This window comes from Podarcis liolepis, assembly GCF_965112155.1.
Source record: "Podarcis liolepis genome assembly, chromosome: 16".
In the NCBI taxonomy this organism is placed as follows: Eukaryota; Metazoa; Chordata; class Lepidosauria; order Squamata; family Lacertidae; genus Podarcis; species Podarcis liolepis.
This window is the reverse complement of record NC_139567.1, coordinates 20,410,330-20,423,709: the sequence shown is the minus strand read 5'-3', so window position 1 is coordinate 20,423,709 and position 13,380 is coordinate 20,410,330. Positions and strand designations below refer to the sequence as shown.

Here is a 13,380-nt window from a genome sequence, read left to right as displayed (position 1 = left end):
CTACTGCATTACAACTTAGGACCAAGGTAGCTGGAGGATTGCCTTTCATATTGCTTGTGGATAAAGCTTGGGGCAAAGGAAGGAAGGAGAAAAAACACACAGAGAGAAGAAAACTGGCAAATGCAATCGCTGAAAATGGCATGATTCTTCCACTGGTAGGGTAGAAGGCAGGGAGGCCAACAGTAGGTGGCGCCAGAGCTAACGGCAGGCAGAGGCAACTGATTATAGTTTTGTCTCCATCCTCCTCCCTACTGAGTGCCACAAGGGCAACTCTAGGAGGATGGTGACAGGTACTACCACTCCCTGGACTAATTATTAAGTAAGAAGGCAAGCGGGTGGGGGCTGGGTTTTGCTGAATAATGTTGGTAAGGCAGTGCTCTGTTCCTCCCAATAAAGTGGCCTTCACTGTGTAAGAGGTGCCAAAAGAGAGTAGGTTTTAGAGGGCAGAAAAAGATTTGGGCAGTTGAGGGTGTCAGGCTTGAAGGAGCAAAGGCCACAGGGTTACGACTGCGTGAGCATGCTGGATAATTCAGGTTCTGCCCTACAGAACTAGACCTGACTGCTTCCATTTAGTCTCCCAGGCTTTGTTGATCTTTTAGATGAAGAATTGCTACACACAGCATTCAGTTAAAGCAACGTTTTCCCCATTCCCAGACAAAGAGTCAGTTGTTTCTCCGGCAGTCGAAATCCAAGCCAAAAGAAGGGGAAAGGTGCAGAGGTGTGTGTATGGGGGGGGGGGAGTCTTAAATTGCCTTTTTTTTTGTTTAACTGCTCCACTCGGCCCTCGGATCCTGCAGACAATATTTGTCCCCAGATTGTTATACTGTACACACGATAAAAACTTTACAGCGCTGAGTGCTCAGAATGTCGACAGTCCTTTCGGAAATGAAGCAATGCCGTTTGCCAAGATAATGTTGAGTGTACATTGGAAAAGTGTCCTTCCTTTAACAGGGTTTGGCTTTAAAAGGTGCTTTCTGCAGCATCTTTCACAGGAGGGATATTCCTTGCATGGGAAATCATTCTTAGGAAAATGCGTATGCAAGCAGAGCCATTGGAACACTGGGAATGTGCTACATCAATGCTAAGTTTTATTATGATTTTTGCCTAAAGAAATAACAGCACCCAGCACGAATTCCTTCTTTAAAATCTAACAACAAGCCAGATTTCAAAAACAGCAGAGACCCAGCTTGCCTTTCCGTTATCTTCATTGGTTTATCCTGACTATTATATACAAAGAACTGGGAGAGCTCCTCCAGACAACTCTGTGCATACTTTACTGAGCATACTTTCTGATTTGTTTACAGGGTGGTTATACGGCAGTAAACTTTCATCCTGCATTCATCCTTATTTGCTTGTGGGCTGTTTGCTGTGAGTCAGCCACCCATCCCACATTTGCCTGTCACTTTCCAAGCTGCAAAAAGTCTTTTTTTAAAAATGTGGATTTGGGGTGCTAGGACAACACTTTTAATTACACAAACCTATGTGCTTAAATCTCTCCTGGAAAATAGTGACATTCTGGGGGGGGGGCACTCTGAGTATCTTGGTGTTATAAAACACAGAAGGTACACTCTTCATTCAAACAATGCATTATTATTTTTTAAAGTGTATCCAATGCTATTCCTACTCAGAGTAGGCCTATTGAAGTTAATAAGGTAAAGGTAAAGGTACCCCTGCCCGTACAGGCCAGTCTTGACAGACTCTAGGGATGTGCGCCCATCTCACTCTAGAGGCCGGGAGCCAGCGCTGTCCGCAGATACTTCCGGGTCACGTGGCCAGCATGATGAAGCTACTCTGGCGAGCCAGAGCCGCACACGGAAACGCCGTTTACCTTCCCGCTAGTAAGCGGTCCCTATTTATCTACTTGCACCCGGGGGTGCTTTCGAACTGCTAGGTTGGCAGGCGCTGGGACCGAGCAACGGGAGCGCACCCCGCCGCGGGGATTCGAACCGCCGACCATGCGATTGGCAAGTCCTAGGCGCTGAGGTTTAACCCACAGCGCCACCCGCGCCCCCACTGAAGTTAATAGACATGCCTAATTTGGATTTGTAATTTTTTATTGGCTCTACCCTGAATAGCTTGTGATAATGCAGTGTTTCAAGAGATAATTGACAAAAGACACTTAATATGACAGGATATTTTTAAATATGTTTCGTAAGGGCTGAGTGAATCTCAGAAGAATGTGCGTCTTTAACGGATTGAGGGAAAGGAATGTAATGAGCCTTTCTCAACGTGGCACCCTCTACATGTTTTGGACTACAACTCCCATCATCCCGAGTCAACACAGCCCAATGGTCACAGCTGAAGGGAGTTATAGTGGAGGGTGCCAGGTTGTGAATGGCTGGTGTGAGCACTTGGGGCTCTGTTTGTGCCATGATTTCTAGGCACAGGTCCGAACAGTTTTGGGGGTTTATTATTTTGCTGCTCCCCCCTGGAAAACCATGCTTTACTGCTGAATTGGAACAAATGTCAGGTTTTCCATGAACTTCTGTTTGTTCTGATCCAGAGATAAACAGTGGGTTTGCTCGGGGAACACAAAGGTGTGACCAAAACAAAAAACCAACCATGCCTACAAATCATGGACCTATAGAAATTGCAGCGCAGATGAAAGTGTGGATAAGCCCTTGATCTACAGGTGAGGGACTTCCATCCTGGGAGTCAAATACGGCCTTCCAGGCCTCTTTGTCTGCCCCTTGAGACTCCGCCCAGACCACAACTTCTCCTTAGGCTAGCAACACTCCACACCTTCCTTGAGCACTTCTTCTTAGAGTGTGACAACTGTCACTTGTTTGCCTGGAGGGAGGGGGTGTGAGTGGGAATGGGCACAGAACCCCAATTGTATTCAGCCTATGGTACATTCCTTGCAAGGGAGTTGTGTCCCCGTCTGCTTCTTGCTCCCTTGAAAGATTTTTCTAGAGGAGCCCATTAGCAGCACCTATTCAATTCATGAGTTCCAGGCAGCCTCCTGAGCCACTTATGGAACTGGGTGGGCTTAGCCATACGAATTAAGGTGCTGTGGGGTTCCCCGGGTTGTACTTAAGCTGAAATAGGGTTGTTGTGGCCTGCCTTACCACTGTTCCCCTGTTTCTGCGCTTTATTCCACCATCTAGAAGGAAAGAGCCTATTCACAGTGTGGTATTCCTACTTGTGGGGCTGGGCTGCTGTATTTCTTTTGCCAAAACTCGGGTGCTGAAGAACTGCCCTAATAAACCGCCATTTCGCTGCATACGCAATATGGAAAGGGGCTCAGCACACAGAAGACAAACCAGGTTTTCACACCCAAAGGAAAGACACAGAGAGAGAGAGCTGGGTTGTCCTTGAGCCACAAAGACTTGAGACGTTTCACACTATCCCTGTATGCCGAAACTCTGGCTTTAAAGGCCTTCAACTGGGAGGCTGTTGCTCAGATCGTATGTGCCGTTGTTTTCATCCTGCAGAAGAAGCTTCTCGATGGTCAGGGGGCCCATTTCCTTCCTTGAGTCCTCCAGCTCCTCGGGGACCGGATCTGGGATTGAAACGGGAAGAGGTAGAAACTGGGGTGCAGGGAGGGTGGTTGAAGCTGGTTGGTACTGCAGGGACGGCGCTGGTAATGTTGAGATTGGCTGAGTCCATGGGAAGTAGCTCAGAGGAGCTTGCTGGTCCATGACATCCAAGTGAGGCACAACAGCTGGTGTGGAAGTGGGTCTTGCCTGCTTGATTAAAAGGAAAAAAACAGATTGACCCATCACTTGTGTTTCTCTGGAGCAGGAGAGGCTAAACCTTGGGGGCCCCCAGATGTTGTGGGTCCCCAGATCTTACCAGCTCCAGCCATGATGCCTCCATTCATTTATTAAAAATAAATAAGTCAAAAACAATGGTCAAGATTTAAATCCTCCAGACAAAAAACTGCAAAACTAGCAATGAACCATTACAAATAATGAAGGATACAGTATGGAAGTGATAGCTGGACCACAAAGAAGGCTGATCGCCAAAGAATTGATGCTTTTGAATTATAGTGTTGGAGGAGACTCTTGAGAGTCCCATGGACTGCAAGAAGATCAAACGTATCTATTCTTAAGGAAATCAGTCCTGAGTTCTCACTGGAAGGACAGATCGTGAAGCTGAGGCTCCAATACTTTGGCCACCTCATGAGAAGAGAAGACTCCCTGGAAAAGACCCTGATGTTGGGAAAGATAGAGGGCACAAGGAGAAGGGGACGACAGAGGACGAGATGGCTGGACAGTGTTCTCGAAGCTACCAGCATGAGTTTGACCAAACTGTGGGAGGCAGTGGAAGACAGGAGTGCCTGGCGTGCTCTGGTCCAGGGGGTCACGAAGAGGCGGGCACGACAAAACGTCTAAACAACAACAACAGTGTGGTTGAGTAACTGGCCACAGATGGGGAACGTGGGTGTTGTTGAGCTCCAACTCCCTTAGGCCCATCCAGGAGGGCCAGTAGTCAAGGTTGATGGGAGCTCTAACATCTGGAGGCCCTTGGGTTTTGCACCCCTGCAGTACAGTGTTGGCCTAGGATTGGGAAGACCCAGGTTCAAATCTCCAATCAGCCATTAAGCTCCGTAGGCAACCTTTGGCTAGGAATCTGGGAGGATACCATCAGAAATGGAAATTGCCACAATTTGCTTGCTCACCCACAGTCCAGGAGCAGAAATTGCACAAGCGAATAAGAGCAGAATCTGCTATCACTGGATTTTTTTTTTTTTAGTCTGCAAGGGTCATATAAATAATTCTGTCATGCCAATGTGTCCACATGGCTCCAACCTCACTGCCACTCTGCTAAAGAAGCAGCAGCCTGCCTGAGCCTCGTCCATATAAACAGTAATGCCGCTCGCGTCAGGAAGGGTCCTGTGACTTTGCCCCACACCCCACCAACTGCTGCTGGGCCAATCACTCACTCTCAACCTCACCAGCTTCATGGGGGGCATTGCCGGAGGAGAAAATGGGAGTTGGCAAAAAACCATGGCAGCTGCCCAGGGCTAATGAATAAATAAATTCTGCTAACTGATGCCATGAAATACCTGGGAGGAGAGGGAAACAACAACAATGGCAGAGCGCTTGCTTTGCATGCAGAAGGTTTCGCATTCAATCCCCGGCAGCTCCAGTTTTAGAAAAGGTCAAGTAAGTGTTGACAGGAAAGATCTCTGCCGGAGTGTCACTGCCAACCAGTGTGGCTGACTCTGGGCTGGAAGGACAAAGAGTCTGACCTTGGTATGAAACAGCTTCCTTTGAGCCTACAGCCTACTCCCAATTAACTTTCCTTGCATTACTTTCTTAGGTTCTCAACTTCTGGACCTGCCAAGAGAGAAAGCAGAGAAATCCGAGGATTTCCAAACTGTACCAGAAACCACCTCAGTTTGTGTGTTCATTCCCAACCCAGAACAGAAAACCTTCCTCTTCCCCATGCATACGAATGGGAGAGTTATGTACAGTGGTACCTCAGGTTAAGTACTTAATTCGTTCCAGAGGTCCGTTCTTAACCTGAAACTGTTCTTAACCTGAAGCACCACTTTAGCTAATGGGGCCTCCTGCTGCCGCCGCGCCGCCGGAGCACGATTTCTGTTCTCATCCTGAAGCAAAGTTCTTAACCTGAAGCACTATTTTAGGGTTAGCGGAGTCTGTAACCTGAAGTGTATGTAACCCGAGGTACCACAGTATTTTGTTAACTTGCATGGTGGGAAATAGGCTGGATTCCTTAACATGGCTGGTGGGGTGAGAAGCCCACCTGCTACTAGGCACCCTTGGAATAACAGGGTCCTTGCTGTGGGGCAATGAGATTCCTCCCTCCCCTCAGCTGTTTCTGTTTCTAGCTGCCTCTTCCTTCCCCATATAGAAATTAATGGAGGCATTGTGGCATTAACTTGGATCAATCATTTGTGGAGGTGTGCATACCTGTAGCTGAGTAAAACAACTACAACAGAAGAACAGAACATGTGATCTAAGTTCCTCCCACTTTTGATGGCACATAGCATGAGGCAGTGCTGATCTCTGACAGCAACAACTACATTTGCAAGAAATTCCAGCCCCGTGGGCTTCAGTGTGGAAGACAGCCCAGTATCTGCAGACTGTCCCTCTTGATCATGTCTGAAATCAATGGGTGATCAGGTCTTTGGTTGGGAAATAGGCTTCACTGCTGCTTTTGGTATACAGTTGGTCTTGTGCAAAGTGTTGTTTTTTTAAAAAAACACACGTAAAACACCCTGAAAGCCATCAAATCAAATAATTATTCATAGCATTTGAAATACAGCTACAAACAATGTTGTAAAAATATTGTGTGGAAACAGACCAGGAAGAAAAGGCTCCAGGTGCTCCCTGCGAATATTCAGATCCGATATTTGATATTTGGAGTAGCAAGACAGAACAATGCAATTTATGGCACTCTTCAGTTACAGCAATTCAGAAGCTGCCAGTCGGAGCAATGAGATTCCTTGCTAGTCAAAGCCAATACTAAGCTGATGACTATACTCTCACTTTCTCTCTCTCGTTTCCCCCCCCCCCTGAGGTGCACACAATGATCTTAATTTTTTACTTCTCACATGAGGAAACTTAATTCTATAACAGCCTGTGCTTAAATTAGAGTCGAAGAGGATTTGCATCAGGAAAATAATCCCTTTGTGATGGTCTTCTGAGAATTGTGATGTCAAACATTCACTGTATATTTAAATATCTGATGAATGCTTACTGGATATTGCATACAATGTGCATTTGTCACCCAATGATACTTGATTTCAACAATACTTAATGTGCAATCTTGAGGGAAATATTTCACCAAGCCCTCAGGATCCCTGACCATTAGGTCCAGTCGCGCACGGAAACGCCGTTTACCTTCCCACCTATTTATCTACTTGCACTTTGACGTGCTTTCGAACTGCTAGGTTGGCAGGAGCAGGGACCGAGCAACGGGAGCTCACCCCATCGCGGGGATTCAAACCGCCGACCTTCTGATCAGCAAGCCCTAGGCTCTGTGGTTTAACCCAGAGCACCACCCACGTCCCAATGTTGTTAGGAGGTATATAAATCATGTTCAATAAAAATGTAAGAAATTAGTAGAACTGGTCCATACCAGTGACCCAGCCAGACTCACCGCAAAGTTTGTGATCAGTGGCTGAGATGCATAAGTGAGCACAGAAGACGTTCCGACGAGTGTGTAACTTGGGCACACAGGCTGGACATACATGTCTGCTGAATAAGGACAGCTGACAGCTTCATGGGAGACATAATCTGGGTAGGTGGTCCACTGGGTCAAAGGCTGCAGAGAGGCTGGAGAAGGTTGTGTTAACCACCCGGAATACAGCGACCCATCATCCATCACTGGCAGTGCAGAAGTGACAAAATCCGAATCTGTGCAGACCTGGCCTGTGAAGAGAGGAGAGTCTTGAAGGTAGGGAGAGGCAAATCTGTTAGTTTCAGCTTCTCATTTTTTCCAATCTTAAGTCATTTCCACTTAGGGTTGTTTTTTTTTAAAGGTCCTCAGAATTCATCAGCATTTTAGTGCAAAGGTTTAACATACAGATTTTCCTATGCAATTTTGCCTGATAGACACATTTTTTTTCAAACCGGTTGAGTTTCCCCTGCATATATTTTGTACACTGTTTTTGCTAAAATATTCATTTTTAGAAACACATTACTTGACTGGGAGATCTGCATAGCACAAAGCGGAAAGGTGCAAATTTCAAATGATGGTTGTGTTTTGGCTCACAGCTAGCTTTGGAAAAAGGCCAGTTAGGAAGGTTCGCTTCTAAATACGAACCCAATAGAATTTCTCCCCCAGCTGTACTTGAGAGTTAAGCTGTGAGAAGGTGAGCAAAGAAGGAGAAACAAAAGCAAAAACTAGAATAGAACAGAATACTAAGACACTTACCAGTGGGTGAATAGGAAGGGACAGGCTGATGGGGAAAAAATACCTAAAGGAAAATAATAGTTTGACATCAGCTATTTAAGAAAACGAAACACCAGAGAAAATATTACTCAGAGGCCAACTAGGAAACTCATTTCAGTGATATTTACACTGCGATCAAACTTCAAGGCCTGCTAATGAGCTTTCAGGAACAGCATATGGACAGGGCACTAGGGTGCTCTCTTAGTACACCTTACATTTAAAGCACTATGATGTCACTTCTCCCAAAGAATTCTGGTAGCTGTAGTTTGTTAAGGGTGCTGAGAGTTGTTAGGAAGCCACCTCTCCCCCCGCCCATTCCCCAGAGCTCCTTGTGAAGAGGAGTTGATTATTAAACCACTCTGAGAATTGTAATCGCTCTTAACAAGATGCATCTCCCAGAATTCCTTGGGGGAAGCCATGGCTGTTCAAAGTGGTACCACAATGCTTTAAGCGCAGGGCGTGAATGTGGCCTTGGTCATTCTGCTACCCTCAGAAGAGCAGGGAATGACAACCTGGGAGAAGGCTTTCTCTGTGGCAGCACCTCAGTTGTGGAACTCCTTTCTACCATCTTTGTTGTACAGCTTACCGCAAATGCTGAAGATCCACCTCTTTACCCTGGCCTTTGACAGTTAAGGTGTTTTGTTTTGCGGGACCCACCTCATCAGTTTTGATTCCTCCTCCTCATCATCATGGTTTTACTTGCTCTTGTAACTGTATTATATTGTGAGAACCCGTCCCGGGTCCTGATGGTGAAGGGTGGGTAAGAAATCTTATGACCAAACCAAATAAAGGCTTTTGTTTGGAGAACGAAAGGGCAGAAGGTGTGGGGTGGAAATTCCACAAGCCACGCTGCCCCACAACTGGCCACCTTTCATTTCAGCTGTTTGCAAGTGCTGCTTCTCCTGGCTCAGTTTTTAAAATCAGATTTTTGCCACGTGAGCTTTGTACAAAGCTCAATTTCAGGTCTGCTTAGCCTGCCAGCTCTGAGCATAAGACACCAAGCTTGGCGTAGGTGACATCATGATGGAAACCCATATGAATCAACAAGGAGATTCAGAGAGGAAGAGGATCTTGCCCACAAATTGTGGTTTTGCCCACAGCTCTTCTTACCGTCGTAGCTGCCGCAGCAGTGGCCACGTTTGCATTCTGAACACTGCCACGCTTTCGCTTTAGGAGTTCCTTTACGGGCTCTTTGACACGGACGCCTTGATAGGGGCGGGTTGGGGGCGGGGGCTGCTCGGGTGCAGAACCTGGGAGGGGAAGATGATAATTATTTCTCTCTCTCAGTGCTTCAAATATTGGATGAGTGGAACACCTTCCACTCGTGCAATAGATTTTCTGCTTGCTCCCTTCCACACGCCCCCCCTACACCCAGTTTGAAGCTGGATTAAATGTGCAGTGTAGACATACCCTGACCATTCCTTCCTCTCTCTTTTCTAGCGAACTAAAACAATTGCAAATCGTGAGGTCTGAGCCCATGGCTTGCTATAAAACCTCCTCTGAATAATCAACCCGGCAGTCAGCCAAGAAGCCACTCTGAAGCCTTGCGATAGTGTGAGTCACAAGGAAACACAACTCACTTCTGTATCTGAAACAGGTAAGCTTTATCACATGCAAAGTATTTGGCGGCAATGACTTGACACCGTATCAAAGCTTACGGGCGTAAGGAAATATTGATAAATCCATTGACGGCAGCAATTTCCGCGGCACAGGGCTTTGACTGCAATCGGTAGGCATACCTGAGCTGATAACCAGTGCTTCCTTCCCAACCAAGTTCTAACTAACCAAACAGGTAACAGTCCCGTTCCTTTTCAGAGGAGTCCAGCTTCACCCTCTCTCATTAAAGCCACATCAAAACATAAACAACTTGAATGGTCGGATTCAGGAAGCAAGCTGATTTATACAGATTCTGGCCCATCTAGTTCAATACTGTCCATACTGACTGGCAACTGCTCTCCAGGGTTTCAAGCAGGGGTCTCTCCCAGGTCTTCCTGGAGATGGTGGGGACGGAACCAGGAACCTTCTGCGTGGAAAGCAGGTGCTCTACCACCGAGCCACAGACCCAGAAGGTAGTGAGCAGAAATGGGAAAACACAGATATGTGCCATTCCACATAAAAACGCTGCTTATTGCCTTTTAACAGAATATGTGCAGCTTGCAGACAACATATAAAATAAGAGAATAAGAAGAACATACATTTAGAGAAGATTGGAAAACGTTTATTGAATATATGGGGAATTACTGTGTACAGCTGAAAACGTTGGCAGCATTAAGATAAATTCAACAGTGTAAGTTTTGATGGATGTAATGATGGAATGCTGAACGGTATAGTTTTTGTAAAATATGCAGGGATTTATGATATGTAAAATGAACCTTGGAAAAAGCAGAAGGGAAGTCCTTGATATCTTAAGGATGCACTTTAAATTGTAAAACAGAAAACTGAATAAAAATTATATTAAAAAACAAACAAACAAAAGGATCTTTGCCTTTAGCAGGTATAAGCAAGATCTCTAATGGTAGCTAATTTTTAACAGAGGCCTCCACTGCCAGAGGTGGCACCTTGTTTATGAATTGCCCCCTTCAGAGAGTTCAACCCGGCACCTTCAATCCTGAGGGGAGGGTATGTCACCCAGTGGTCAAGCACCAACATTGCACACAGAAGGGCTTGGGTTCAATTCATGGCATGTCCAGTTTAAAGGGCCTCAGGTACCAGGCAACAGGAAAGAGCTGGGCTTGATGGCTATGCTGCAGAATATCTGGATGGTACCAGGTTGCTGGTGGCTGATAGAAGGCAACATATGAGTTTAAGGTATTGGGTTAAGACCTTTCCACCTGCCAGTTGTATGGCGAGAGAGGCCAATTTAATAGGCTGTTTAATTTTAACTTATTATAGTACCTTTATGCACCCTTCAGATATCAATGGAGAACTAGTAAGCTGACCAGAGACAGCTTTTTGAGAAGTAATTGTGTGTGGTCTGAAACATGAGAATGGTCCAAGGATGCATTGCACTCCCATAATGGCTTCCTTGCTGGATAGTCCCGGCTTTACAGCAGGGCTGGAGAGCTATTTTCAGCCCAAAGACACCATTCCCTCATAGGAAACCTTCCTGAGGGGCTGAATGCCAGCTGTGGGTGTGGCCAGAGGCAACATTAGGCACAGCCAGAGCCACAGATCTGACTCTTAAAAAGGTATAGGTAAAGGGACCCCTGACCATTAGGTCCAGTAGTGACCGACTCTGGGGTTGCGGTGCTCATCTCACTTTATTGGCCGAGGGAGTCGGTGTACAACTTCCAGGTCATGTGGCCAGCATGACTAAGCCACTTCTGGCGAACCAGAGAAGCGCACGGAAACGCTGTTTACCTTCCCGCCGGAGCGATACCTATTTATCTACTTGCACTTCGATGTGCTTTTGAACTGCTAGGTTGGCAGGAGCAGGGACCAGGCAACGGGAGCTCACCCTGTCGTGGGGATTCGAACCACTGACCTTCTGATCGGCAAGTCCTAGGCTCTGTGGTTTAACCCACAGTGCCACCCTTACTTTTGCACAATAGACTATCTGCCAACTGCACAAGATCAGGTGGTTCTACATCGAGCAGCCCCACCCACCCACCTGTCCATCTTTCATCCAGGCAAGCCAAAAGCATAATCACAGCCGGAGGACAGTTTCCAGCCAGGCAAAGCATTCAAAGTGTAAGGAACAGGGCCTGGGAGAGGTGTAGCTTCAGTAGAGATGCGGCCTGGAAAGTACGCTATAGACTGGGGAGCGTCCTCAGGGCCAGGCAGAAGTCTTTGGAGAGCACATTCAACCCCAAGGCCTGTGGTCTTCCAATTCCTGCTTTACAGCCTCAATTCAAAGACCATTTGAGTTGAGAGCGGCGTTTGAAGTCATAACTTTGAATCTGGACCACCAGTAAAAGTTTTGCAAAACACTAATCTACCAATCTGCTACACACTGTTACCTTTCACCCTCATCCCGCCTCTGTTCTAAACGCAAGCACCAGGAAACTGCCTTGTCTTTGCCAGAGATTGTTCTGTAAATATTTCTACTGACCCACACATATTTTAAACATTTTGCAACTGACGACAAATACCTGGCTGGACGAAATAAAACCATCTGCCAGTTTCAAAGCCGTCCAGCGAAAAGCCTGTTAAGGCAATGTGGTTGGCTCACTAATCCTTGGACAAAAATTATATCCAATGAACATTATTTTATACTTGTCTGAAGATTCATTCCCCTGAGGTTTGGGTACAGTTTTACAAGGTGCTGCTGTGGTCTGTCATCCAGTCCTTGATGGAGCTGCCCATGGGCTTGTGCCCAAGTCCATATTAACCCCATGCATTTCACCGCATCAGACTCTTGTGTTGCTGGCCAATTCCAGACAGATGGAGTTTTGATAAAGATATATTGTTTTAAGCTGTTTCTGTCCAGCAATGTGTTCATTGTAACCCATGCCAAGACTAGCAACACAAGGAAATAGCCAGTGCCTCCCCCCCCCAATGAATGGAGTAAATATTTCAGGAGTAAACAAAGTGTGCATCTAGACAACTCACCAGAGATATATGAAGATTTTGGACCAGCACTTACTCCACATCCCCAACAAAAACATAGGAAAAGTATATATGACTCTACTTGCTCACAAATATTCCCTGTCACTCAACCCACCCCATATCTTCTATTGACCATCAACTTCCCTGTGTCCCCCATTGATCCTCAGTTTTCCCGTGCCTCGCCACTGACCCTCTACTTTCCCACAGCCTCTCATCTCTCTCCCTCCTCTTCACACCTTTGTCAAAAATCACATTGTTAGTTCTATAGGGCAAGAAACTGTTGCTTTATCTTATGTTCTTCTGCAAAATGCCGTAAACATTGATGCCTGACTGCACAAATAGTGTGATCTTCTGATAGATAAACAGACAAGCACTGCCAGAGAATGAATGAATCACACTCTTGCACGCCACAAAACAGAAGCTTGGCTGGCAGGTAGGAGAGGCCAGGTTCTTAGTTCCTGCGGTCACCATTCGTGACTAGAATTCATTTATATGGGGAAGGCTATAGTCTGGCCAGGGCAAATTGTGTCCTATGCCCCTGTAATTGACAGGCTCCCATAACAGGGATCCTTGGAGAGGCTGTACACCCAGGAAACCATGAAAAACACAAGCCCCATCTCTACAAAACACCTCAACTATCAAAATTAGGGGCCGTTTGCTAAGTCTGTGATGACAACTTTAGGAACTGGGTCCCATCATGAGAAAAAAATTGAGACAGAGAGGAAGGGGTTGTATTCATATTAATGCTGAGTAACACATCTCATCAGCAAAAGGATTTCCACTTGTGCAATTGGACTTCCCCACTCTCCTCCCCCACCCTCATAAATCTGCTGCAGGGGTTCCTCCAATTCTCCAGAGCAGATCTGGGGACAGTGCAGGACACATGGCAGGGAGGAGAGTGCAGGAAGACCCATTGCACAAGTGGGAATTCTTGCACTAATGGGATGCATTAGTTGCATACCA

The 13,380-nt window shown here is 46.3% G+C and overlaps 1 protein-coding gene across 1 annotated transcript in view; it reads right to left on the bottom strand.

Annotated features, from left to right (window-relative positions):
- Positions 1–1,066: 1,066 nt before the first annotated feature.
- The window catches only part of POU2AF1 (POU class 2 homeobox associating factor 1), a 32,932-nt gene continuing 20,618 nt past the window's right edge, over positions 1,067–13,380 (bottom strand). The window contains exons 2-5 of the mRNA XM_083481199.1: positions 8,980–9,119; positions 7,852–7,894; positions 7,075–7,346; positions 1,067–3,686 (exon numbers count right to left, since the gene is read on the bottom strand). Of these exons, the coding sequence (XP_083337325.1) occupies positions 3,372–3,686; positions 7,075–7,346; positions 7,852–7,894; positions 8,980–9,119 (770 nt within the window). The 3' untranslated portion in view covers positions 1,067–3,371. The remainder of the gene's footprint in view (positions 3,687–7,074; positions 7,347–7,851; positions 7,895–8,979; positions 9,120–13,380) is intronic.